The 27909-nt window shown below is 35.3% G+C and overlaps 2 protein-coding genes across 3 annotated transcripts in view; one reads left to right on the top strand and one right to left on the bottom strand.

The window, feature by feature from the left end:
• LOC136042419 (uncharacterized) overlaps positions 1 to 27909 on the top strand; it is a 148126-nt gene that overhangs the window by 6708 nt on the left and 113509 nt on the right. The window lies entirely within an intron of this gene.
• The window catches only part of LOC136042417 (matrix metalloproteinase-2-like), a 63668-nt gene that overhangs the window by 1666 nt on the left and 34093 nt on the right, over positions 1 to 27909 (bottom strand). The window contains exons 7-10 of the mRNA XM_065727390.1: positions 25764 to 26122; positions 16772 to 16919; positions 14139 to 14277; positions 7180 to 7301 (exon numbers count right to left, since the gene is read on the bottom strand). Of these exons, the coding sequence (XP_065583462.1) occupies positions 7180 to 7301; positions 14139 to 14277; positions 16772 to 16919; positions 25764 to 26122 (768 nt within the window). The remainder of the gene's footprint in view (positions 1 to 7179; positions 7302 to 14138; positions 14278 to 16771; positions 16920 to 25763; positions 26123 to 27909) is intronic.

Genomic DNA, 27909 nt, shown 5'->3' with positions numbered 1-27909 from the left:
CCATAAAACGGCAAAAACAACACTTTCCCGTGCCACAATCTTTATTGGACAAAATACCATTGCACTGAAAAGGAGCTGACAACTTTTAATTTACGTTCGAGCGAGCTCTCTCCTGATTGTCTAGTACCTTCGGTTTGATAATATCACATTTGAGAAAGAAAACAAAAACAAATAAATATGCATCGACAATCTTTCTTATGGGGGAAAAATGCAAAATTCCAGATTTTTGATGATAAGAGCCTGAAGCATTTACGGTGGGGTTCCCGGATGGAACAAATCTAGTAATGTAATTTTCATTTAGATCATTTGGCTTTTTTGCCAATCCTGACATAAAAAGCTTATTCTGCCATATGTTTAGAGTTTTGGTGAATATTTTCTTGGGTCACTCCCTACTTACAGTCTGCAGTCCCTAACTGTTCGGTAATGTTTTATTGTCACAAGCAATTGTGTTTGGAGCAGTTCAGTTGAAGTCGAGCCAAGAAAGAAACAGGGTGAATTTGGCAGCTGGATTGTAAGTTTAAAAACGGCTTTGTGCTGTCTATTCTGTCAACTTTTTAATATCTGAAGATATAAGACATTTCGGTTCGTTAGGCTGAATTGTCCTGTTATGAAAAACATTTATTTTATCTACGATTTTTTATCTACGAATATATATCCTAAACCATATTCCCCTCCCTCCCATTCCGCATTGGTGATCTGGTTTCTACCCTTCTAGAAAATTTTCTATAAGTATCCATGCTCCAGGGTCTCATTAGGTCCCAAAACGAACAAAAATAACGATAAATAACTGAATATGAAAACTTCACTGAAAACTAAAGACATTTTATTGTTTTATTTTTAGCTTTATAAATCTAAATTATTCTGACTTTAGGGAATAAATATCAGCATGTATTATAGAGTATTAATATAGATTGTGAATAGGTAACATAAATACACGAGGGCCATAACTTAGGTATAATAAGCTAGTTCTGGAGTCACTTGGCTGTTTTACATTTGTTTTTTCAAAGGCTTATATTTTGGGGGTGATACCTAGTATGGGGATACCATAGGGAATTTATGGTAGGCACGCCACTTGCCTGGGTAGGGAATTTAAAGTGCCAAAACCCTATAGGCAAGTGGGAATTCTCCTGAAGAGCCCTTGTGTTGGGTTGTCACCTCTGATTTATTTGCCTTTTTTATTGTTTTTAATATTTGGTAAATGACAACTTATACTTACTTACTTACAACTGCCTGTCCATGAATTCTTCTTTATGGTTGATTGTGTATGGCTATGCTATTTGACCTATGTAATTTGATGGATGAGTAGGGTTAAGGCCTCATTCAAGTACAGATATATATTAATTACTAGAGTAGGAAAAAGGTCTTTCTTTCTCCTTCTGTCTTTCTTTTTTGTTTGTATGTTTTTTTGTTTTGTTTTTTTCGTTTTTTTGTATGGTGTATGTCTATTTCTGTGTTTGTGCTGTAACATTGGTGATTTCCTTTTCCATATATATATATATATATATATATATATATATATATATATATATATATATATATATATATATATATATATATATATATATATATATATATATATATATATATAAAATAATTTATTTGTTACAAGCTTTTTCTGACAATTTAAGCGGAGTAAAAACATTAAGAAAAGAAAAACAAAATAACACAAACAATACAATCAATACAGTCTAATCAAAGGGTGGTAAGGACCTAAGCTTTGACAGACCTCAGCACCTAATCTAACATAGAGTTTTTTATAAACAAAAGTAATATCAGTGGCACAAAACTTTCTAATAATCTTCTGATTTCTATAAGACCGCGGCAAATACAATAAATATTTGCAATAACGAAAATACAGAACTCTTATACCTTGCAAACCTTGATTATTGAAAAACGGGCGCAAACCGGAAAGAAACAATATAGAATGATCGCAATATGTAGAATAAAATCTGGATAAAGCATTTCGTGGAAATCTGCCTCGGTTTGGGACAATTTTCGCGTACCCAATTTTAAGTTTACTTTTAATATAATTAAGCCCATAAGATCGAAAAGCCGATAAAAATGACAAATACTAATACCAAGCCACCGAATCGAAGAAACGAGCTTAACTGGAAAATAACCACAAGCAAGATCACTTCTTTGATGCTTAGCATACTTCATGATGCTTGATGCTAAATATTCACATTTTTCAGTATTAAGTTTGAGGCCGATTTCCTCAAAAGACTTAGAAACAAGCTGGGTCGATGTAAATAGGCTCGATTTAGTGCGGCTGATCAAAAGTAAATCATCTGCATATGCAATATACGAAAGATTAGTAAGGCCTAAAAACATTATGGATTAATACGTGGTAAAACAGAATAAAGACAAGCATTAAAAAGATAAGGGAATAAGACTCCTCCTTGCCTAAGACCAGAACGGATAGGGATATTACCAACGTAGGTGTCACCAGCCTTGAGTTGAACATATGAATTAGCATACCAAAAATGAAGAGTTGATATAATAGACACATTAGCACCAAGTTGGATTGAAGAATGCCAAAGCTGGCTATGGCATGTTGAATCAAGTGCTTTTGAAACATCGAGTGCACAAAAATGAACCTCAAAACTACTTTAGTGTGCTTCAAGTAATAACGAAGCTATTACTTGAAGCATGCTGCTTCAAGCATGAAGTTGATTCAAGCTTCATGCTTCAAGTTGAAGCATGAGCATGTTGGCATCCTGTATACGGCTTGAAGCTAAACTGATTAGACATATAATCTACTTTAAAGAGGAGATCAGGGAACAAAACATATTCAAATACTTTACTTAAAGTACAAGCAACCGTAATAGGCCCATACGAAGCGCAGCTAGTTGGATCCTAAGCACGTTTCAAAATTGACGTAATTTTACCAACTAAAAAAGAATCAGGGACTAAAGAAGAGCATAGAAATATCTGAAAAAGTAATTGCAAATGACAGACTAATTCCTCCGAATCGGTATTGAGGTGAAAAGCACTGATGCCGTCTATATCTTAATATTTCGATCTGAGTCTCTCTTCACTTATTTGACACGGTCAACACAAACGGGAGGTACATGACCTTGAGTAATTTTCTTAGGCAACAGAAAATGAACCGCATATATCACTGTATTGAAAAAAGTTACTATAAGGATTGATACATGAGAGATTCGGTCCGCCGTAGACGATCTATCGAACTTCGTGACATTAATCACTTTTTTCCACTGGCTAGGAGTCTTAGGAAATCTGGCAACATTATACCTAATTCTAAAGAAGATAGTGTTTAAAATCAAGTTTTGTTCTTTGTTTAATATTGAAAACATTACCCCTTAAAGGGCGCCCGCAAGCTATCCACATTTTTAGCCACAATTTAGCCTGATTTTTATAGTTATGAGCTCTGGGTCATTCTTCCAAGTTAAACTTCTTGTTTGGCCTCGAAAGCGACATAGGGGAAAAGTTACCTCTTCAGACCTCTGTAAGCACGATACCATGTGGCTATAATAAAATTTAAACTGAATTCTGGCTTGTGGGGACCCAACGCTTGTACACAACAGGTTAAAAGGGACTTTAATTGTTGATAGAAGGCTAACAAGCATAGAAAAATAAAGAGGCCAGTCAGCTTTGTTCCATTCTCTTTTAGAAATACATTTTCTAGAATTAGGACGAAGGTTCTTTTCAGCAGTAGCATTAAGGGTAACTGTGAGGGATAAGGGGAGATGGTCATAATCACACTCACTCTGATAAACATGGACTTCGCCATACACGAGACCAGAAGAATAGATACAATGGTCAATGTCCGAAAGTGAGACACTATTATGGATATAGGAATGAGAGGCATCTTTCTGCAAAATTTTGTGACTATTCGGTAGGGAATCTAAAAGAAGCTCAGTCTACACTAATAAAGAGTTAATATTACAGTTCATATCACCGATTAATAACCAGTCCAGTCCATTACTCTCAATTCCATTCAGAAGACTTTTTATTAATGCGCAAGATTTTGTAAATTTTGTTAAACTTCGGAGGGATTTCTGGTCGCAGGGGAGATAAACACTAATGAGGATAGGTTGGCAAGACGAATAGCAATGTAAAAATCACTCTCGTGATAATATAAAGAGGGTGGTGAAAACAGCGTTTTTTTTATTAATCATGCTAAGCCACCTGATGGTCTACCAGAGGTTTTACGTGCACTTTTAGAAAAAACTAAGTGTTCCTTACTTCTCCGTAGGGAGTTTAGGCTCATTACAGGCAGGAGATGTTACTGGAGGAATAAAGCATCAAAATTTTCTAATTTCTGATCTAAAAAAAACGTCTTCATCCTTAGTACCGTTAATATTGAACGAATGAACGGTGAAGTAAGTCATAGCATTCATTTACTTGTATAGGACGATCGTTTTGATTGCCTTGACAGTTCGCAAATTTCTGTGTAGCCTGGATCGGAGAATCAGGCGAGGATTCTTGCTGCCCTGCGCAACTGGAGCATCATTTTTTTTCTATCACAATTTGATTTTAAGTGATTTGGTGATTGGCAATTATAACAGCATTTCGGTGGGCGTTGGAATTCGTAAACTCGATATATATCGTACCTAATCTTTATACCAAGTCTAAGTGCATTAGCGAGCGCAACAGCGTTTTCAAAAAAAACACTCTAACAGCCATAGAATCTCCTATTCGTTTCGCATGAGTAACATTACCGCAATCACCCCTCATCAAAATTCGGTCGGTATACCTTTAATGATTCCAATATATTTCATTTCTTTTAGTTTGACGTCACAATCTCTCATTACCGACCGAACGACATTGTAAAAGTTCCTTGCAGCAATCTTGTCAATTCGCACCACCAGCTTATCGCCAGAGGGCTTATCGGTCGGTATACCTTTAATGATTCCAATATATTTCATTTCTTTTAGTTTGACGTCACAATCTCTCATTACCGACCGAACGACATTGTAAAAGTTCCTTGCAGCAATCTTGTCAATTCGCACCACCAGCTTATCGCCAGAGGGCTTAATGCTATGAATGCATTCAAGACATGGAATAGAGTCTATTGTTTTGCGACGCTTGGCAGGATTATTTAATTGTGATAGGACTTTAGAAATAACAACGGTCTTCAGATGTTGATTCAACGACTGAGGGTCAGGACTGCTAAGAAGGGGGAATTTAAGATCATACGACGAAATCTTCTCAAGAATTTGCTTAATTCCGAATCAATGCTTACAAGCTTTGAGGCGGAGCTAGAATAAGCCACAGCAGGAATAACAGGAACCTCGGTAGGCAAAATTATCACGTATGTAGGCAAAGGCAACTTTCGTTATCGCATTTCTGGGACATTTCCATCATGTCCTTAATGTGACGGTAATTAGCTTGATGGCCTTGGCGTCTTTGCACACTTTCACTCTCGGAAACACGACACCAAAGTTCTATTTTAGCAGCCATAATAGACTTCTCGTCGAAAAAACCAACAGTATGGTTAGCAATAACTTCATCACTTACTCCTTCTTTAAGATTAGATTGTACGAAATTCAACACCGACGAATGTACATATTTCATCATAATGGTATAACCAACAAATATGGACAATTAACCAAGGTCCAAAATCAAATCACTTTTACTCACCCTGCTGTCAAACAGTTAACATCCGATTAAATTAGTTTCAAATTAATCCTTTACAAAGTAACTGAATTCGTTATTTTCAGTGTGAGATAATGTCCGGGTAATATCTTCAACATGTATGTCAGTAAGTATAAGTAGGGATTATACGACACTATAATCCCTGTTGCGAAATTTTTTGTTGTCTTCACATAAAACTTACTGAATTAATAATGTCCAAGCAGTATCTGATTTAAATGATGACACTTTAAACTCTGAAATACAACTGAAATGAACTCAGTTCATTTCAGCTCTATATATATATATATATATATATATATATATATATATATATATATATATATATATATATATATATATATATACATGAAGCCCAAACTATTTAACTATTTTATTTTAATTCAAAATCAATGGAAAGGAGGTAGAGAAAGCCAATGCAGGTAGTTCAATTGAGTGAGAAGCAAACAAGGAGGCTCTTGTGGGCTTTGGACGTTTATTCCTCCTGCAATTTCATTCAACTTGTTGTTCAACAAACATTAAAATAACTGTTAAATTAACATTAAATCACTCCGTTAATTTTTGAATTAAAATGGAACAGTAATGGACGTCAAGTCATGCCTAATCTTAGAAAAAGCCAAGACAGATAGTCCGATTGAGAGAGAAGCAAACCTGGTATTAATCCCCCCCCCTTATTAGGATTGTATAAAAATTATGTTAATTCATTTGTTAATCGATGCGTTATTCCTAGGGTAATAGAACCAAGGTAGATAGTCATAGAGCTAAAATATTAGAAGAGCCTATTGTATTTTGACATTGAGCAGAGTAGCCTATTATGCATCAATTTAAAACTCCATACAAATCATTTCTTTGCGGACCATCAATGTCTGGCAAAATGACACTTTTAATGAAAATAATTGAAAAATTCAACAGACGTTTTTGGAAAACCTGAAAAAATACACTGTTTTTATAGCATTTGCCAGGAGTCCAATGATAAAATACAGACTATTGCACAAGACTTAAAATTCACACAAGAACATGATCTGTTCAAAATTACTTAACCAATCTCTTGGTTGATTATTGGTGATTTAGATGAATATATTGAACAATGGTCTCAGAGATTCTACAAATGTTCACAATGCGCTCTTTTCCTTTACAATCACTTTGATCAGAGAAAATGTATGAGAACATTTGCTTTGAATTGCACTTACTATATCTTCTATATGGTTATTCGTGATTCAAGTTCTCTAATAACTCTAAACAAACAAATATGTCCCGGTGCTCCAAAATTTCTACTTTCGGCATACAATTAGGCTACAAATAAACCCTAAAGTTACATTCTACTGGATCTCAATCAGAACACACCTAAAGATTTGCGTGTAGTCACGTGTATTTTTGACAATGAGTTTACCGTATGTCTTCCACTGAAAAATAAAAGAGGTCACTCAAAGGTAAAAAAAAAAACTATATTCAAACTCTGATAGACTGGCGGTTCAATACAGCATCTTTTTTATATGTTTGACATTTTGAAAAGGTTATAATTCTAAATAAATATTGTAGAGGATGTATGAATATCTTTACCATCAGTGTATGAAAAGGCAGCATCCAGATCTGAGGGTACCCCTCGCCAGCGACTTAGTTCTTTCGGGTAGCCTTCATCCATTAGTCCTTTTGTATCATCGTAACGCCAATACAGATTTTTGCTAAAAAGATGATAAAATACAATCTTCCGTTAATTTGAAGCTAACAATATCTGTTTCTGTTGCTAATTTATTTAGTACCTGGTTTCGTTGTACAATAATTTTTGCTTACAGTCATAGTACTGTATACTAAAAACTAAAATTCAAAAAAGAAATATATATAATTTCTATTCGTTATTAATTTTTAATATTGATTTCAGATTCCACTAGGTTTATTTTTAATTTAATAAAATAGTTCGTGGTAACGAACTGTAGTAAGGAGCGACCGGGCTCAATAGTAAACGAAACTCTTAAAAACAGAACTTTGATGCTAAAAGACATATCAAAAGAATCAAACTTTCATGCTGATTTTAAATATATAAGCTTTATCAAATTTGGTCTTTGTCATCAAAAATTACGAGCCTGAGAAAATTTGCCTTAATTTCGAAGATAGGGGGAAACACCACCTAAAAGTCATAGAATCTTGACGAAAATCACACCATCACATTCAGCGTGTCAGAGAACCCTATAGCAAAATTTTTAAGCTCCTATCTACAAAAGTGTGGAATTTCGTATTTTTTGCCAGAAGACAGATCATTCTAATGGAAATGAAAAGTTCTAGTGCCCTTTTAAGTGACCAAACAAATTGGAGGGCCCCTAGGCCCCCTCCCGCGCTCATTCTTTCCCAAAGTCAACGGATCAAAATTTTGAGATAGTTTTTTCTTCCGCATAGTCGAAAACCATAATAACTATGTCTTTGGGGATGACTTACTCCCCCATAGTTCCTAGGAGAGGGGCTGCAAGTAACAAACTTTGACCAGTGTTTACAAACAGTAATGGCTATTAGAAAGTGTACAGACATTTTCAAGGGGAATTGTTTTTGGTTTGGGGTGGGGTTGAGGGGAGGAGGCTATTTGGGAGGATCTTTCCGTGGAGGAGTATGTCATGGGCGAAGAGAAATTCAATGAAAAGGACTAGGGATTTTTCTAGCATTGCTATAAAAACAATGCAAAAATAAACATAAAAAAGCTTTTTCAATTGAAAGTAAGGAGTAGCATTAAAACTTAAAACGAACAGAGAATATTACGCATATGAGGGGTTCTAAAAATACTTGAGTATAAATAGCGAGGTATTTAGGAGGAGATAAATACCTCGCTCTTTATGCTAAATTCAACTATTTATTGTACGGCCTTTCTGATTCAAGGGTATTTCTTAAAGAACTGGGACAAAACGTAAGATTTAGCCTAAATAGCGAGGTATTAACGAGGGGACAAACTCTATCATTTACGTAATAAAAATATAAGAATATAAAAGTTTGTTACGCAAGTTAATTCTTAAGTTACGCATATTTTGTAATAATAAAAACGTTCGTTAAAAGTTAAATGTTCTTGTTGCCTTTTTAAGTAACCAAAAAATTGGAGGGCACCTAGGCCTCCTTCCCCACCCCTTATTTCTAAAAATCGTCTGATCAAAACTAAGAGAAAGCCATTTAGCCAAGAAAAGAATTAATATTCAAATTTCATTTTAATAATTTATGTGCGGAGAGCCAAAATCAAACATGCATTAATTCAAAAACGTTCAGAAATTAAATAAAAACAACTAGCTTCTTTAACTGAAAGTAAGGAGCGACATTAAAACTTAAAATGAACAGAAATTACTCCGTATATGAAATGGGTTGTCCCCTCCGCAATCCCTCGCTCTTTACAATAAAGTTTGATTTCTTTGCTACGGTTCTACTTTTTAAAACAATTAAAAACTTTAGCGTAAAGAGAGAGGGATTGCAGAGGGGACAACCCATTTCATATACGGAGTAATATCTGTTCGTTTTAAGTTTTTAATGTCACTCCTTACTTTCAGTTAAAAAAAAACTAGTTTTTTTTATTTAATAACTTTCAGAGAACCAATGATTCTTCACCTTGAGCATTACAAAAATAACAATAGGAAATTGACATAGTCTGAAAGAGAAGAATCTCATGAAACTGAATTAACCTTTTTTTTAATCCAAGGGCTTTTCGACTTCAAAAGGATATTCAACAGCTTAAAAACTGAGTTATAGCTGCAAAATCAAAACATTAAAGGACTTGGGAAACAAAAAATAAAATAATATTCTTTTAATTGGTTGAGTGAAAGTCTACTCAACCATATCCGTGTTTAAAAATCAGAAAAACTGTGAACTCAATTTTTAACCATATAAAGTTCTCCGCATGCAGTTATTTTATTATCCCCATAGCGGGTGCCAAGTTTTAAATAAGGAACGTATATGAAAAGTAAGAAGAAAATGAGAAAAAAAACAATCATCATCGAGTTTTAGAAATGGTAAATTTCCTGATTGGTATGGCAAAAGACATATGCTACCGTAAATTTAACCTAGGCGCTAATATGTATGTTTTGAAAATTATTCAAGATTAAACACAATTGACTTTTAGAAAAAATAATCATGCTATCCTATTTTGTTATATCTATCCCTTTAGTTGACTATTGTCATTTCAAAATAATTCTTATTTCTTTCTGATAGATAATAACCATTTTTTTGTTTACTTATTTTTACATATTCCCAATAGTATAACTTTCTTCAATAGACCAATGAACATAACAGTTGCGCGACCCTATTGGTTGTTATAATACTCAACGACCAGATACAGATAAAGCCGGTGATAAACCATGTAGTTGGGCTGTTTCTAAACAAAAAAAAATCACTTGTTTCCTTTTACTATTAAGTGTGACAACAAAGCAGAGAATTTACGCAAAGAAAAAATATAAATAGTTCAAAAACAACAAAAAGAAAAAATCAAAGAAAATCCTGATTTTCAGTTATGAATAAACCTAATATGGACCACATGGTGAACGAATGTTTTCATAATGATATCCTTGGCACTTTTACTGACGCTTATATTCTTCATGAAGAAATAACAAATGTACAATATAAAGAAAAAAGACGATCGAAAATGGGATTTTCCAAGACCAAAGGAAAATACAGGACAAACAAAAAAACGGATATCTCGGGAGGACAACCGCCACTCTTCTTCAGCACGGACAAAATAATATTTTCAATGAATTACCAAAGATAAAAAAAGAACATGGAAAGTCGATTTGAAAGAAAATAAATAAAATTCAATAAAAGCCAAAAATTGTAAGAAAGGAATCCAATTACCTAACAAACATATAGAGTCATATGCCAATATCCGCAATTAGCACAAAATCCAAAAAATTAGACGGAATTGCAATTGACGGATGCTAGCAAACAACTGAGAAATAAAAGAAAAATTATTCACTCAACATAAAACGAGCCAGCAATTAATAACTTAGAGAACTATGTCATCTGATTTCTGATTTTAATAATTGTATTCCTTGCAGACACCCTTTGAGATCTAAAGGGCTATTGACTTGTTTGATTTTGTGATTGAGAAGGTGATTTATAGTTTATTTCAGGGATTACTAAAGTATCGCCTTCCCTTTTGTGAAAACCGAAATATGGCTCATTTAATTGGTTTTAGCATTAATCAATGCAGGCACCTTTTGAGATCTAAATGGCTGTTGACGTGTTTGATTTTATAATTGGGAAGGTCTTTCAAGGTTTATTTCAGGGATTATTAAAGCATCAGCTTCTCTTTTGAAAAAACCGAAATATGACTCATTTATTCGGTTTTAGAATTTATTCATTGTAGACATCCTTTGAGAGCTAAAGGGCTGTTGACGTGTTTGGTTTTGTGATTGGGAAGGTGGTTCAAGTTTTATTTCAGGGATTGCTAGAACATCGGCTTCTCTTTTGAAAAAACTAAAATACGAGTAAATCCGAAACCTGAATAAATAGGTCCTATTTCGGTATTCTCAAAAGAGATGCCGATACTTTAGTAATCCTTGAAATAAAACTTGAACCACCTTCCCAATCACAAAATCAAACAAGTCAACAGCCCTTTAGATCTCAAAGGGTGTCTATAAGGAATGCAATCACTAAAATCAGAAACCAGATGACATACTTCTCTAATTTATTAATTGCTGACTCGTTTTATTTTGAGTGAATAATTTTTCTTTTATTTCTCAGTTGTTTGCTAGTATCCCTCAATTGCAGTTCTAATTTTTTGGATTTTGTGCTAATCGCGGATGTTGGCGAATGACTCTCTTTATATTTGTTAGGTATTTGTATTTACTTCTTAGAATTTTTGGCTTTTAATTGAATTTTATTTATCTTTTAATTTTTTTTCGTGTTTTTCTCACATTGACTGTCCGTGTTTCTTTTGGGTTTTTTTCTTGGTTGTTTTCATTGCCCATAATATTTCATTCGCACTGAAAGAGAGAGGCGGTTGTCCTATCGAAATATTAAATTAAAAAAACAAGTTTTTTTAACTGAAACAAGGAGCGACATTAAAACTTAAAACGAACAGAAATTACTTCGTATATGAAAGAGGCTGCTTCCTCATCAACGCCCCGCTCTTTACGCTAAGTTTGACTCTGTCTCTCAATTCTTCTTTTTAAAACAGTAAAAAACTTGTTTTTTTTATTTAATTTCTGAACGTTTTTGAATCAATGCATGTTTTGATTTTGGCTCTCCGCAGAGGAATAATTAAAACGAAATTTGCATTTTTTTTGGCTAAATGGCTTTCTCATAATTTTGATCGAATGATTTTGAGAAAAAAAGAGCGGGGGAGGAAGCCTAGTTGCCCTCCGATTTTTTGGTTAATTAAAAAGGCAACTAGAACTTTTAATTTTTTACGAATATTTTTATTAGCAAAAGATTTGCGTAACTTATAAATTAGCTCACGTAAAGAACTTTTGTATTCTCATATTTTTATTACATATATGAGGGGGTTCGCCCCCTTGTCAGATCTTCGCTCTTTACACTAAAGCTTAAATTTTGTCCCAATTCATTAAGAATGACCCCAAAATCACAAAAGCCGTAGAATAAATAGTTGAAATTGCTAAAAATGCTTTAACGTAAAGAGCGAGGTATTAGGAGGAGGTGAGCCCCTCAAATGGGTAATAATTTCTGTTTGTTTTAAGTTTTAATGTTGTTCCTTACTTCGAGCTGAAAGAACTTTTTCATATTTATCTTTTCATTGTGTTTTTAAATAATGCTAGTAAATCCTGCGCTCCCTTCATGGAGATTTTCTTCCCCCATGACAAATTATCGATGGGAAGTTCCCCCAGCATATCCCCCTCTTCTCAACCCCTCCCCCAACCAAAAAAAATCCTCCTGAAAACGCCTGTACACTTCCCAATAACCATTACTATATGTAAGCATTGGTCAAAGTTTGTAGCTTGTTGCCCCTCCCATGGGGACTGTGGGGGAGTAAGTCGTCCCCAAAGGCATAGTTATAAGGTTTTTCAACTACCCTGAATAAAATGGCTATCTCAGAATTTTGATCCGTTGACTTTGGTAAAATAATTAGCGTGGGAGGGGGCCTAGGTGCCCTCCAATTTTTTTGGTTACTTAAAAAGGGCACTAGAACTTTTTATTTCCGTTAGAATGAGCCCTCTTGCAACATTCTAGGACAACTGGGTCGATACGATCACCCCTGGAAAAAAAAAACAAAAAACAAATAAACACGCATCCGTGATCTGCCTTCTGGCAAAAAATACAAAATTCCACATTTTTGTAGATAGGAGCTTGAAACTTCTACAGTAGGGTTCTCTGATACGCTAAATCTGATGGTGTGATTTTCGTTAAGATTCTATGACTTCTAGGGGGCGTTTCCCCCTATTTTCTAAAATAACGCAAATTTTCTCAGGCTCGTAACTTTTGATGGGTATGACTAAACTTAATGAAACTTATATATTTAAAATCAGCATTAAAATGCGATTCTTTTGATGTAGGTATTGGTATCAAAATTCCATTTTTTGGAGTTTTGGTTACTATTGAGCCGGGTCGCTCCTTACTACAGTTCGTTACCACGAACTGTTTGATTGGCTTTGTATGGTTTTTTTTCTTCAGTATTCATGTTTGGCTTTAAAAAAACCGTTTTTGGTCGGTTTCTTTCTTTATATTATGGAAGGCCAATGTGGCTTAATAAACTATCACCAAATGTACATTATAATTAAGACAAACACAAAATAATAGAAACATAAAGGAAAAAAGAAGAATAAATAAAGATGGAATCTATTAGAAACAATTGAAGAGACAACCAATAAAGCTTATTAGTATTGGTAATCATAAATAAAAATAATGAAAGGGGGTATTTATCATTTTAGTGCAAAATAATTGTTTTACGGAAAATTAATGGTATCAAAATTCCATTTTTTTAGAGTTCCGGTTACTATTGAGCCGGGTCAATCCTTACTACAGTTTGTTATCACAAACTGTTTGAAAGAAAGTGATGGAGCTAGATGAATGCAACTTTTGGAGTGTTTGGATATGATATTGAGCATATTCTAGAAATTTATATTTGCCTAGCTGTACTGCTTTCTTTGAAGTTTTAAAGAAAGTTTGTTTTATAAGTTTCCTTTAGACACACCCTTATGTCTGCATTTCAGTTTTTCGTAGCTTCAATAACAGTAATTTGGCCTTCATTAATCACTAACTGAACTTTACTGTGAGCAAATCATGGGAAATATTTTTTACTTTGGAAGGGACAAAATACTTTTTTCATTAAAAGATGTCCTTTGTATGCTGGGAGATTCTAAATTGGCCCCCTTCTCAAACAAAGTCTAAGGTGGGGTAGAGAAAGACTTGATTAGCTTAAGCAATGAGTTATTTTAGTCTTTACTGGAAATTTCTTATCAGCTAAGGTAATAATACATGTTCGTTAGGTTGGGTACAATAGTAAATTAATGACAAAAGGTAAAAATTTAGATGTATTTTTGATAATTAGCCTTTATTTCAATGTTGCCTACCGTGAACATTCTAATTGGACAAAAATATTTTACCTGAATAAATATAGCTTTCCATTCTTGGGCCAGACGAGAGCAGCATCTAGCTTTCTGATACCAGCTGGCAAACCAAAGTCAGTAATTGGATTCTTTTCCACTGTAAGGTGGTTCCCGTCAGAAACCCAATAGTTTTGACCTGAAATTCGGATCATGTTTTTAGTTTGTTTTTTTTTAAGTGGAGTCCCTACAAGAACTGAAGTAGTAAGGACTTCTAAAGGCAACCTCACTCCTGCTATTTATATTCACTTCTAACCTATGAACTAGTAGGTAATAGAATTTACAAATTTTTAAATCTTATAAAAGGACTTTATCTCTATAGTAAAACAAAAACTTTACCAGAATTACCAAAATTTCCCTGAATCACCTAATGAACCTAAACTCTAAGTCTGGGTAAGCTTGATTTAGGGAATCGGATTCGATGCAAGCTATGTCTATTGTTGAAGATTGTTGAACAACCATGCCAGTTAGTCTCTTACAAAACCAGCCTTCACTGCTGTAACTCTTGTTTCAGTGAATCTTGATTTAAATTAGCTAACATTGTTATGTTAATGGAACTTAGTAATCAACATAGCTCTATTACGATATCTTGTTTTCGAGTCAAGAGATTATTTAAGCCACGGATTTATTAAGCAAATATTGGAACTCTGAGTCAATGCAGCTTAAGGCAATGTTCAGGTGCCAGAAATAGTAAGCAACAGAATAAGCAGCCCTGATCTATTGTGATTGCATTAGAAAAGAGGAAACAAACTCGAAAAAGGAAATATAAAAGGCTTCTACGCACAGGCTGAAACTATTATTACCCATAATTGCTGGACCCGTAACAGTTTTTTGAATTCAGAAAAAATGGCAAAACAATACAAGTTGTCTTCAATCTAACTCACACTTTCGTCGATGGAATGCTTTTTTGGAATGACAATTTTACCAATCAAAAACTAGTAATGCTTTAAACTGCATTTCGACGAGGGGACAAACAAAAAACTGGGGGACGAGGGGGACAAGCGACATTAAAACTTAAAATGCACAGAAATTACTTCGTATATGAAAGAGGCTGCTTCCTCATCAACGCCCCGCTCTTTACGCTAAAGTTTTTTACTGTTTTAAAAAGAAGAATTGAGAGAAAGAGTCAAACTTTAGCGTAAAGAGCGGGGCGTTGATGAGGAACCAGCCTCTTTCATATACAAAGTAATTTCTGTGCGTTTTAAGTTTTAATGTCGCTCCTTACTTTCAGTTAAAAAAACTCGTTTTTTTTATTTAATCACCAGATAAAGCCTTGACCAGTGTAACATATTTATTATTAAATTTTACCGCGAGTTGAGTAAAAGGCCATTAACCCTTCTCAAGTTTAGAGGGGATGATCAAGTAGATTGCAAAACCAATCAAGTTGTAGTATATGGTAACATTTAAAATCGTTGATCTTTTAAATACTTGAATTTCTCAAACTTTCTCAGAACTCAAAAACAATTTTTTTTTTTAAATATTAATGAAACGTCCAGGTGTCATTCGAAAACTAAGACTAGAAGATGACAAATATTTTACATCAATCCTAAAAAAAAACACTAACATATTCAACAGCAATCATGATGATACTATAAAAAGTTTGGCACTCGGAACAGACAAAAACGTCTTACTCGAGTTTCAACTCCTCATTGCCGTTAAGTATACAAAAGACACTGGGCGCAACGCTACAAATTTGCTTCCAATATGGTTGAAATTTTGGAAGGTGTTCCTGAGAATACTGGTGAAGCGGGTGGTTTAGTATACTACACTATATACTGTAGTATACCTAGTATACTTGCCCACGCGTTAGGGATCCAATGGTGTGTAGAAAAAAAAATGTATAGCATAAACCAAGCTACACTGTCAAGCGAATCCGCTGTTTTGGATTTTACTGTTGCCCAAAGAGTAGAACACCGGTACTAATATTTTGACAATCCAATATTGATTAAAACTGGAAATTTTTTTAATACTAGAACAATAGGCTTTAAATGCATTTCTGATTTCTTCCAAAATTATACAAGCACCAATGGCAGAATTTGTAGTTGGACACCCAAGCAAACAAACATGGTTTGAAGTGTTTTTCTGATATCTTAGCGTATAATATAAGAAAACACGGTTTTTATAGTAACCATAAGATCCATATAGTTTTTTTTTTTTTGGGGGGGGGGGTGACTTTAATTTGGGAGGTTCAAAGACCATAAAATGTTGAAGTTTTTTGGAATAATAACACTTTCGTCGAATAAACCAATTTTTATTACCTATTCCCTGGCTTCCCTCGTTTGGACATGTTTTTAGCTTAAGCTCATTTGATCTAAAAAAGAAAAAAATTCATGCCACTATTGTTTTGTGACGAATTGTTTACTGAGATCTGTGTTATGCATTACTGTTGCTGAATACACGCAGTCAACCCGCATTCCTTGCTCAGTTGTACAAATACAGACCGCCTTCAAACATTCGTGTTGAATGGGCCGCCCATTATTATTGGGACATGCATGTTGTGACCTGCAATCAGCCACCCCTAGAGTTACACTCATCAATTTGTCTCAATATAAGAAGAACATTTCTACCAGCCTACTGAATATTTTATTAATCCATCATTGTCCTGTGCCGGTTCAAATTATGTGTGAACTTACCAGAAAAAAACACCAATGCACTATCTCTTTTCCTTTCATACACAGCATCCACTGTCCTGATGTCGGTAGGAAGAAGGAAAAACATTTGGTAAAACGGAACTGGATATCCTGGTTCTAGTTGATTTCGAGAACGTAGCCGCCACACATACTAGTAACAAAAATGATTTAAAAATTTTACCTTTTTGGATAAGATGCAAACTTATTTAAATTATGAGGAAGAATAGTACATAGAAGCTAATGTTTTCTAAGAAACAGGTCCTGATATCTACAGTTTTTGTAGCTTCGTTTGTCCCTTTTATGCAAGTTCTCTTAGTATTTTCAAATCCAAAATAGGAGAAATGACTCTAACTCATATTAGAATGCCATTCAAATGTAGCTGAGCCAAAACCAAACGTATAGACAAAAAATAATACACCAAGAAGCGATTGGACCCTAAGGAAATTCAGCATAGTTATACCATGCAGGGAAGTTGTTGAACACCCTGAGAATTGCTTTTAGGATTCCTTGGAGATTTCTTATAAGTACAGATTGAGTGGAGGAGTTAATATTTCCACCAAAATGTCGTATAGTGCCCTAGGAAATTCTGAGTAGGTACACCATGTGGCCAGAAACCCCTAAAAAAGCTCTATGGGTCCCAAACAAACGTGTTAAAAGACAAGAAACGCCAACAACCCTTGCAAAAGTTCCTCGAACTAAAATTTTTTGTGTGGAGTTACCTTTAATTTTATGCTGACGTTCTACATCTGTCGATTATGCAGATTAGGGATTAACTTGGTTTTGCAATTTACAGAAAACCCACAATAAAAATAGACAATTTTACTTTAAATCTGACTTTGGAAACCTTACGTTTCTCTTGTGAACCCTTATATTCTGACATCTAATCACTAAAACCACTGGGAATTTAAGCAGAAGGAATAAAAATGTACGAATGGTTGTTTCTGTTACAGTGTTTTTTCACAAATATTTCATTAATGTGGCTATCAGACCATTGGCCAAGAAAAAATGAACAAAAGGTAAAAACGGAATATGAAAATAAATGCCAATTAGGACATTTTGGTTCGGACAAAAATTCTAGTAACTTTGACTTTGAAAAATCAAAGAAATAACGCGATTTATCGAACAAAAGTTATTTTTCGTCGGAAGTTCAGCTATATATAATTGACTACATCCGAAAAGATTATTGTTACTCAATAGTCTGACGAGCTGATCAGACGAGTAAAAGTTCAGACAAAAAACTAAACTTTTGAAAAGAGATGGACTTCTTGCAGGTGACTAGTTTCCTGTTAACTGATTATCTTTATTGATATAAACAAAAATACAAGTAATATCCCCTCACTACTTTAAAGGCTCACATAAGAGATGCAGAAATCAAGACGTCAATACCTGGTTGTTACGTCATAGAGTTTAATTGTTACATACTAGGCTTTATTTACTTTTGCCTACTATGCAATAGGACGTGTTATTCCGTTAGTCAAACAGGGAAGCCCCAGCTGCAAAAAAAATCATGGTCCAATATTTACAGATGAAGATGATGCAATCTTACTTCACTTGTTTCGGTTCCAGTGGATCTTTGTAATCTATCAATAGTTAGTTTTGAAGGTCAACATAAAGTGAGTTGCTAGATTTCCTCAATATTCAGTACTAGCTGTTGGGGTGGCGCTTTACACCACCCCAACACCTAGTGGTGGGGGACACAACTACAACCCCGTTGTAGTTGTGTCCCTGCGTCCCTGTTATTTATATTCCCTGTGTCCCGGTGTCCCGGAACACAAAGTGTTTCTTTAAATTTTTTTTCGTTTTTTTTTTTTGTTGTTTTACCTTTTTTTAGTTTCTTTTTCTTTTTCAGTTTTTAGTTTTTTACCTTTTTTTAGCTTTTTTAGTTTTTTTAGTTTTTTTCTTTTTAGTTTTTTTGTAGTTTTTACCTTTTTATAGTTTTTTCTTCTCTTGTTAATACTATAGCCAGGTTTCGAACCTGAAACCTCTCGAACCTAGAACATAACGCGTTACCAACTCAGCTACATCGGCTTGAATACATTCGTTTTTGAATTGGTATATGATGAAATAATTCAGACGTCATATGCGGAAAAACATGACGTCACTCGACAGATAGACAGACAGACAGACAGACAGACAACTTATTTATATATATATATAGATATCAGATTTGACATACTGTCATTCATGATTTTATATACAAGTCATACAGATTTGACATACATGATTTGACATACAGACTTAACATACAAGTCAGTTGCTAAATTTACTTAAGAGATCAGTATGTCAACATCAAGGATATTATTCTTTAGTAATTGATGATTTTTCTCTATTAGATATTGAAGGCACTAATAATGGCGAAATGAAACCTAGAGTGACTGACAAAGCAGTAGAAATTACAATGCGTTGCTAACTAACCCTAGAATGGGACGAGATGTTTGCGCAATCTATATATATATATAAATAAGTTGTCTGTGTGTGTGTGTGTGTCGAGTGACGTCATGTTTGTGTGTCGACTGACGTCATGATTGTTGATTGACAAAATTACGCACCGGGACATCGAGACACAAATGACAACTGGGACACCGGGACATCTATATATATATATATAAACTAGCTTTTGGGGTGGCGCTTCGCGCCCCCCAAGCCCCCCCCCCCGCGCGAGTAAGTCGTTACGCGCCATTGTAGTTGTGTCCCACTTGTGAATATATATATATATATATATATATATATATATATATATATATATATATATATATATATATATATATATATATATATTTAACTACGTAAAACTTGCGAATATACAACATTCTTGGCTGTCCCAATGTCTGTGCATATAAATAGATTGTCAGGTTTACCGACTCTTGAACATGCAACATATAATTGTCCATGGGAAAAACAATCTGTATTCAGATCTATACCTCATTATTCTAATGATTGCCCTTGAGCTCTGTTGATGATGATGGTTAATCGAACATTCCCTGTGTCCCCGTCGTCATTTATATATCCCCCTGTGCCCACCCCCGCGTCCCCGTTGTTGTTGTTTCCCTGTGTCCTGGTCGTCATTTGTGTCCCGGTGTCCCAGTCTGTAATTTCTCTTTGAGTGTCACGGTCGTCATTTATATTCCCTGTGTCCCGGTGTCCCGGTCGTCATTTTTGTTCTGGTCTTCATTTGTGTTCCGGTGTCCCGGTCTGTAATTTCTCTTTGAGTGTCCTGGTCGTCATTTATATTCCCTGTGTCCCGGTCGTCATTTGTGTCCCGGTGCTTTGTTGATGGTGATTGCTAATCGAACATTCCTTGTGTCCCGGTCGCTTTCTCTTTGAGTGTCCCGGTCGTCATTAATATTCCCTATGTCCCGGTGTCCCGGTCGTCATTTGTGTCCCGATTTCCCGGTGTGTAATTTCGTCAATCAACAAACATGACGTCAGGCGACACACAAACATGACGTTACTCGACACACACACAACTTATTTTTATATATATAGATGTCCCGGTGTCCCGGTCGACATTTGTGTCCCGATGTCCCGGTGTGTAATTTTGTCAATCAACAAACATGACGTCAGTCAACACACAAACATGACGTCACTCGACACACACACACAGACAATTTATTTATCTTCTATCTATATAAAAATAAGTTGTCTGTCTGTCTGTGGATCATTTGACGTCATGTTTCTGTGTTGAGTGACGTCATGAAATTAGTTGTTCATTTTTGCTTTGACGGTGACGTCATTCAAGATATTTAAGACATTTGTTCACGGAAAAATGTTTAATTGTAAAATGACTGAAGAACCTACAATGGCAACAGCCGAGGAAGCTGCTCAAAGAGTTTATGCCAAAAAACTTGCTGCTGATAGAGAAAGTAAGAAAAAAAGCGTTCCGAGGAATCACAAGAACAGCAAGAAAACAGGCTTGCAGCTGATAGAGAAAGTAAGAAAAGAAAGCGTGCCGGGGAATCACAAGAACAGCAAGAAAACAGGCTTGCGGCTAAAGAACGCAAAACCGCGCAGTTAGATGAAAATCCACCTGGACAGCGAGAGTCAAAACATATAAAAATGAAAATGATAGCGATGATGATTGGCTTGGGGATTTTGACTTGGATAAGGTCATCAATGTCTACCAGATTTAAGTTAAAAAAACAAAGGTTCGTCGATATGTACTTCATAGTGACGCTGAAAAATAAAGAAAAAGAAAACTGAAAAAGGAAAAAAGGTAAAAAACTAAAAAAAAACTAAAAAGAAAAAACACTCAAAGAGAAATTACAGACCGGGACACAAATGACGACCGAGACAGAGGGAATATAAGTGACGACCGGAAACCTCAAAGAGAAATTACAGACTGGGACACCCGGACACAAATCACGACCAGGAAACAGGGAATATAAATGACGACCGGGACACAGGGACACAACTACAACGGGGACGCCGGGGGCACAGGCGGGATATATAAATGACGACCGGGACGCAGGGATTGTTCGAATAGAAATTACAAACTGGGACACCGGGACACAAATGACGACCGGGACACAGGGAATGTAAATGACGACCGGGACACAGGGACACATCATTAGAATAATGAGGTATAGATCTGAATACGGATTGTTTTTACCATGGACAATTATATGTTGCATGTTCAAGAGTCAGTAAACCTGACAATCTATTTATATGCACAGACAATGGGACAGCGAAGAATGTTGTATATTAGCATGTTTTACGTAGTTAAAAACATATATTTATATCTATCTCTATTCACAGGTGGGACACAGGGACACAACTACAATGGCGCGTAACTAATATGGCGCGTAACGACTAACGCGCGCGGGGGGGCTTGGGGGGGCGCGAAGCGCCCCACCAACTAGGTGTTGGGGTGGCGCGAAGCGCCACCCCAACAGCTAGTATATATATATATATATATAGATAAGTTGTCTGTGGGTCAGCAAAACTGAACATAATACATATACAAAGATTACAAGACAGATTAAATGCAATAGTGAAATATATTGAAGACAATGATCTGAAAATATCTATAAAAAGGAGTAAATTTGTTACTAGCGAGAGAGAATCCTAGCAAGCCTATAATCGGTAGTGAGAGTGTCAAGATTAAAAATGACTGTATTTAAGAAACAAAATAATCATACGGAAACTTGTAACTTTTGAAAATGTTTGATTCTAGATGATGATTTTCTAGAGTTATCTCTTCAAAAGAAAAATATTTTCTCGAAGAATGAGAATCATATATGAGATGTGATTCTCCTTCTTTGGACTATCAAATGAAAATTTTACACCGTCGTCCAGATGCTTTTACTCAATTTATTGAAATGGCAATTGAAACAAAACAAAATTATAATTTGGTTTTGCTTAAAACTCCTTTTTAGAAATTCGTTTAAGAGGGCCATTTTGAAAGGCCAAAAAAATAAGCTTTAATATCATGTAAAAACATGGTTTATGACGCCACTCGATTACTTCTCCTTCTAGATGTCATTCATTTTATTGATAGTCAGTCACTTTCTTTTAAGAATTGAGAATTGTACTGTTGTTGATGGCTATAATGAAAAGCGTAGTTTATGCAATCAATGTTAGTTTCATAAGGGATACACAGTGGAAATCAAAGAATCTTATTCCTGTCTTGAAAATATTGTGACCCTTACACTAGAGGTTTCCCCTGTTCCTATTGTCACTATCATAAATTTGATCAGTAGGAAAATACTTACCTTCGCATGATTGGAAAAAACCTAAACTTGATTTCAGTTTATTTTTAAGAAACTGGTATCGTCGTATTTTCAAATTGTTTGGGAGGGAGAACCTGGTCTACGCTGTAATTAAGGGAATAATAAGAGAGTCTGGTTTTTACGTTATCGCTGTAATGACAGTGACTACTATGATTATTAATCTACGGATTTTTATTTGGCTGCTAGAGAAAGTGATTCTCCATATGAGAAGTATGTGTGTGACATTGCTTCAAATGAGTAATTAGATACGCTAAAAATTTATAATATGAATTAAAATAGTATTACTGACTCTATGAACAGATAGAATAAAAATGAAATAAAATTACATGGTAAAAAAAATGTGACCCTGACTTTGCATGCCAAAATGAATACAAGTTGAATCCTGAAGAACTACTGGCACTTATTATTAACGATGGTAATCTATACGTGGAGGAAGATATGAAAGACACACTGTTTTTACACACGAATTTTACTAATAAACATATTCATAAATATTTTTGATGAATTTCACTCTTAGGTGACGGAAATTTATATTATACAGGTATAAAAGAGTATTTTCTGCTAGAAGACCGTTCATTCGAGGATTGTCACAATTCATGCTAAGAAATTCACTGTAAGTATATCCACGACATCGAAAAATAAAATATAATAATTCATGAAAGTCAAAGCTTTTGGTTGATAAATCTTGTGCTCACTTCTAATTTTGAATCAAATATTTTCCCCTTTTTTCACAAAAGTTAACAATGTTAGGCTTTTAGAATTTATATGGCAGGTCAAGAAAATATAATGAAATTTATTATTTTTTGATAAGTTCGAAGACCACACTTCCTCTCCATGACGAAAATATAACAGTTCAAAATAGGGATGAAACCTTTTAATTGACAGTGAAACAAATATAAAATTTTTAACTGGATATTTTGGACAAATATACAGTGCCAATCATCAGCAGTAAAACTAAAAGACATTAATAAAAACCAACAAATTTTATACCCAATAAACTAATTACAGATAGTTTATTGCTCTTTATTTTCAATGCAACAACGGAAGCAAATCTCCTTGACCTTTACGATTCTGGTTCATTAGATTTATCTGACAAGTCAGGTGGACAAAGGTCAAAGCTCTTAGGTTAAGCGAGATTTACTTTATTTGACCTCAGGAAATCATCCCAAATTAAGTTTAATCCAAATTCACCTGTATCTCTGTTTATGGAATCATCCTTTAATAATTTTTTTTTAATTTCAATTGTTCCCCTGAAAATTTGCTTTAAAATTTAGTACCTAAAAATCAAAGAAACATCCAAATAAAAAAAAAAACTCAGTCTGGTTATGTCAGCCACGTATCTAGAACTCGTGCTTGTTCTTCCCATCAAGTTTCATCCCGATCTCAACAATCTAAGCATTTTACAAAATTTCTAGTTTCTCCTTCCAACTCCCCCAATATTACTAGATACGATCAGGATTTAAAATTAGAGCTTTGAGACATGAGGTCCTTATATATTTCAAATTTCCTTAAGATCTGATCACCTATTCGTAAGTTAAAAATACCTAATTTTTTCAATTTTTCCTCTCCCTCTAGCCCCCCAGGTGGTCGGGCCAGGTGGTCGGTGGTCGAGTCAATTGGTGCAGATCCCTGATACGCCTACCAATTTTCATCGTCCTAGCACGTCTAGAAGCACCGAACTCACCAAAGCACTGGAAATGCCCCTCAACCCCCTAACTCCCTCAAAGAAAGCGGATCCGCTCCAATTATTTCAATCATGAATCTAGAACTTGTGTTTATTTTTCCCAACAAGCTTCATCCCGATCTCTCCACTCTAAGCGTTTTCAAAGATTTCCGGTTCCCAAGATTTCTGTTTCCCCCTCCAACCCCCAATGTCTCCGGATCCGATTCTTACTGAAAGTGGAGAATCTGAGGCATGAGATGTTCTGTATATCAACTTTTATTAAGTTCCGATAACCCATTCGTAGGACAAAGATACCTCAATTTTCACGTTTTCCGAGATTTTTGGTCCCCCCCCCCCAACTCCGTCCAGAAACACGGGGTCCGGCCGGAATCTATGATAAGAGATTTGAGTTATGACGTCCTTCTAAATATGAATTTCATTAAGATCCAATCACTCCTTCGTAAATTAAAAATACCTCATTTTTACTAGCTTTTCAGAAGCAAACCTCCCCCAACTGCCTAAAAGAAATTGGATCCATTAAGGTTAGGTCAAGAACGTATCTAAGGCTTGTGCTTATTTTTCCCACCAAGTTTCTTCCCGATCCCTCCACTCTAAGTGTTTTCCAGGATATAAGGTTTCCCTTGGAACTCCCCCCAATGTCACCGTGTCCAGTCGGGATTTTAAATAAAAGCTCTGAGACACAATATCCTTCTAAAGTTGAAAATTCATTAAGATCTGATTACCCGTTTGTAAATTAAAAATGCCTCATTTTGTCTAATTTTTCAGAATTGACCCCCCCCCCGCTTCCCATCCCAGATAATATTTTCATTTGAAATGATATGTATTCAATTTAAAGGGGGTAGCTTGAAGGGGTGAATATTTGAAGTTAAAATGTTGTAAAATGGATTGAAATTTATTTATATCGAATGGATTGATGATGCATTCCAGAACCCGTGTTTTCTGTACTACTCCTGAACCCTTAGGTGTTTTAAACACTCGAAGAAAAAACGCTCCCTATTGCGTAACATCCAAAGAAATTTTTAGGTAAACAAGCCCTGGCCCTCATAGGTTTTTAAGTAATTAACAAATGTATCGTATAGAAAACATTTCCTATTAAGTAACTAACACCTGCATCTTTTAGAAAAAGATTCCCTGTGACATAACAATCAGGTGTACTATACCGTTACAGGTGCGCTATAGCATTAACTAAGACTCAGGAGTGCGTAATAACGTCTTGAGGGGCTAGTAGCTTTATTTTTACACCCCCTATGTGTGCCTTTAAAAGTAGAGAGGGAATCCTACTCATACATAATTTTTTGAATTGTTTTGATAGATAATATTGACACTTTTAAACGCTAACATATGTTATGAAAAATATTGAACGCTTCTAACTCTTCTATTCATCCAGGTCCCAAAGAAAAATAAAGCTGCTAGATCGAATAGTACTGTACAGTCCATAAGAATAGGCACAATATAGTGTGAGTAGGTTTCGATGTTTCAGCTAAAAAATTTTATTCAGTTTTGCAATTTTTCTTAGATTTCAGAGTCAAAAGATATTTTTTCTACAATCTCTCATTTAGAAAAGTAGTCAAAGTATACTCACGCCACCCTTAAAAAGGAATAGCTCCCCTCTGAGCACAGAAACTGCATCATAACTTCCTTCGCATATGTTTGGGATTGTGCCTTTGGTCGTAATTTCGACAGTACTTTTCATGGTCGGGTTCGTTGCTATAAAACTTTCTGTTGTTACTTGTTGTGTCTTCTTTTTATGTTGATCTACGGTATCATAGTCACCATCATAACTTATCTCAGTTACATCATCATAAACACGGATAGTGGTTGCTACAGGAGTAGTTGCTGCCTCAGTGGTTGTGCTTGTTTTAATTGTTGTTGTCGTTGTAGTCCTAGCTGTTAATGTGGTTGATGTAGAAACCGGAACATCATCTGGGAGTGATCTAGCAACTGCAATAAAAGTACTAATTTTCAGAAGCTACTTCAAAATCACTATTGAATAATAATTACCATGTATTATTATGGCATGGTTACTAAAAATATCAAAATGTTAGGGCCCTTGGCCCTGATTACTAGATTAATGTCCTATTCTTTTTGTTTCTTTTGCTAGATTAATTTTTCCAACTCTGGGACTCCCTGTGTCATCTCCCCCTCTTTGTAATCTTTCTTCGTAATCTCTCGATTTCAGTTTTACGTAATAATTGTTTTTTTTTGAAAATTGATTATTTAGCTTGAACAGTAGTTGCGCAGTTAAGATCTCTCATCCCAGTTACAGATATACTTTTGGACGCCTGATTTGGCTAAAATTTGACTGGGATAAGAGTGAGGATAGATTGGTACATTCTGGATGACGAGTAGTTTTACGTCACACTCTGTAGGGCTAGGATTGGTTGGTTTCCGTCGTTCGTACCATGGGTGGTTTTATGACACTTGGTATTAATCAAGTGACATATAGCAATCGCAAATTCTGTCGGTCTGTCTGTCTGTCGGTCCCGGTTTTGCTACTTTAGGCACTTCTAGGTAAGCTAGGACGATGAAATTTTTCAGGCGTATCTGGGACCAGACCAGATTAAATTAGAAATAGTCGTTTTCCCGATTTGACCATTTTTGGGAGAGTGGGAACCCGTTAATTCGGAAAAAATAGAAAAATGAAGTATTTTTAAATTAAGAACGGTTGATCAGATCTTAATGAAATTTGATGTTTGGAAGGATATCGTGTCTCAGAGCTGTTATTTTAAATCCCGACCGGATCTGGTGACATTGGGGGGGACCTAAAATCTTGGAAAACACTTAGAGTGGAGTGATCAGGATGAAACTTGGTGGGGAAACTAAGGACAAGTCCTAGATACATGATTGACATAACTGGAACGGATCTGCTCTCTTTGTGTGTTTTTTTTTTTTGGGGGGGGGGGTGATTCTGAAAAATAAGAAGAAATAAGATCTTTTTAACTTACGAACAGGTGATCAGATCTCAAAGAAACTTGATATTTAGAAGGATATCGTGTCTCAAAGCTCTTATTTTAAATCCCAGCCGGATCTGGCGAAATTGGGGGGAGTTTGAGGGGGACCTAAATTCATGGAAAACACTTAGATTGGTGGGACCGGGATGAAACTTGGTGGGAAAAATAAGAAGTCTTAGATACGTGATTTACATAATTGTAACGGATCCGCTATCCGCTCTATTGGGGGGGGGGTTTATTCTGAAGAATTAAAAAAATGGCGTATTTTTAACTTACGAAGGAGTGATCGGATCTTAATGAAACTTTATATTTAGAAGGATCTTGTAACTGGAAGGATCCAGTGTCATTGGGGGGGGGGGCAGTTGCGGGGGACCGGAAATCTTAGAAAATACTTAAAGCGGAGAGATCAGGATGAAACTGGATGGGAAGAATAAAAACCTGTCGAAGATACGTGACTGACATAACCAGACCGGATCTGCTCTCTTTGATGGAGATGGGGGGGGGGGGGGTAATTTGGAAAAATGAGGTATTTGTAACTTATGAAAGGGTGATGAGATCTTAATGAAATTTGATATTTAGAAGGATCTTGTGCTTTAAAGCTCTAATTTTAAATTCCGACCAGATCCTGTGACACTGGGGGGAGTGGAGGGGGAAACCGGAATTCTTGGAAAAGATAAAAATTGGGGTATTTTTATCTTACGAATAGATGGTCGGATCTTCATGAAATTTGATGTTTAGAAGAAAATCATTTCTCAGAGCTCTTATTTGAAATCCCGA

Source organism: Artemia franciscana, unplaced genomic scaffold (genome assembly GCF_032884065.1).
Source record: "Artemia franciscana unplaced genomic scaffold, ASM3288406v1 Scaffold_1268, whole genome shotgun sequence".
Taxonomy (NCBI): Eukaryota; Metazoa; Arthropoda; class Branchiopoda; order Anostraca; family Artemiidae; genus Artemia; species Artemia franciscana.
Note: the sequence above shows the minus strand (reverse complement) of the source record. Positions and strands in the feature narration are given on the sequence as shown.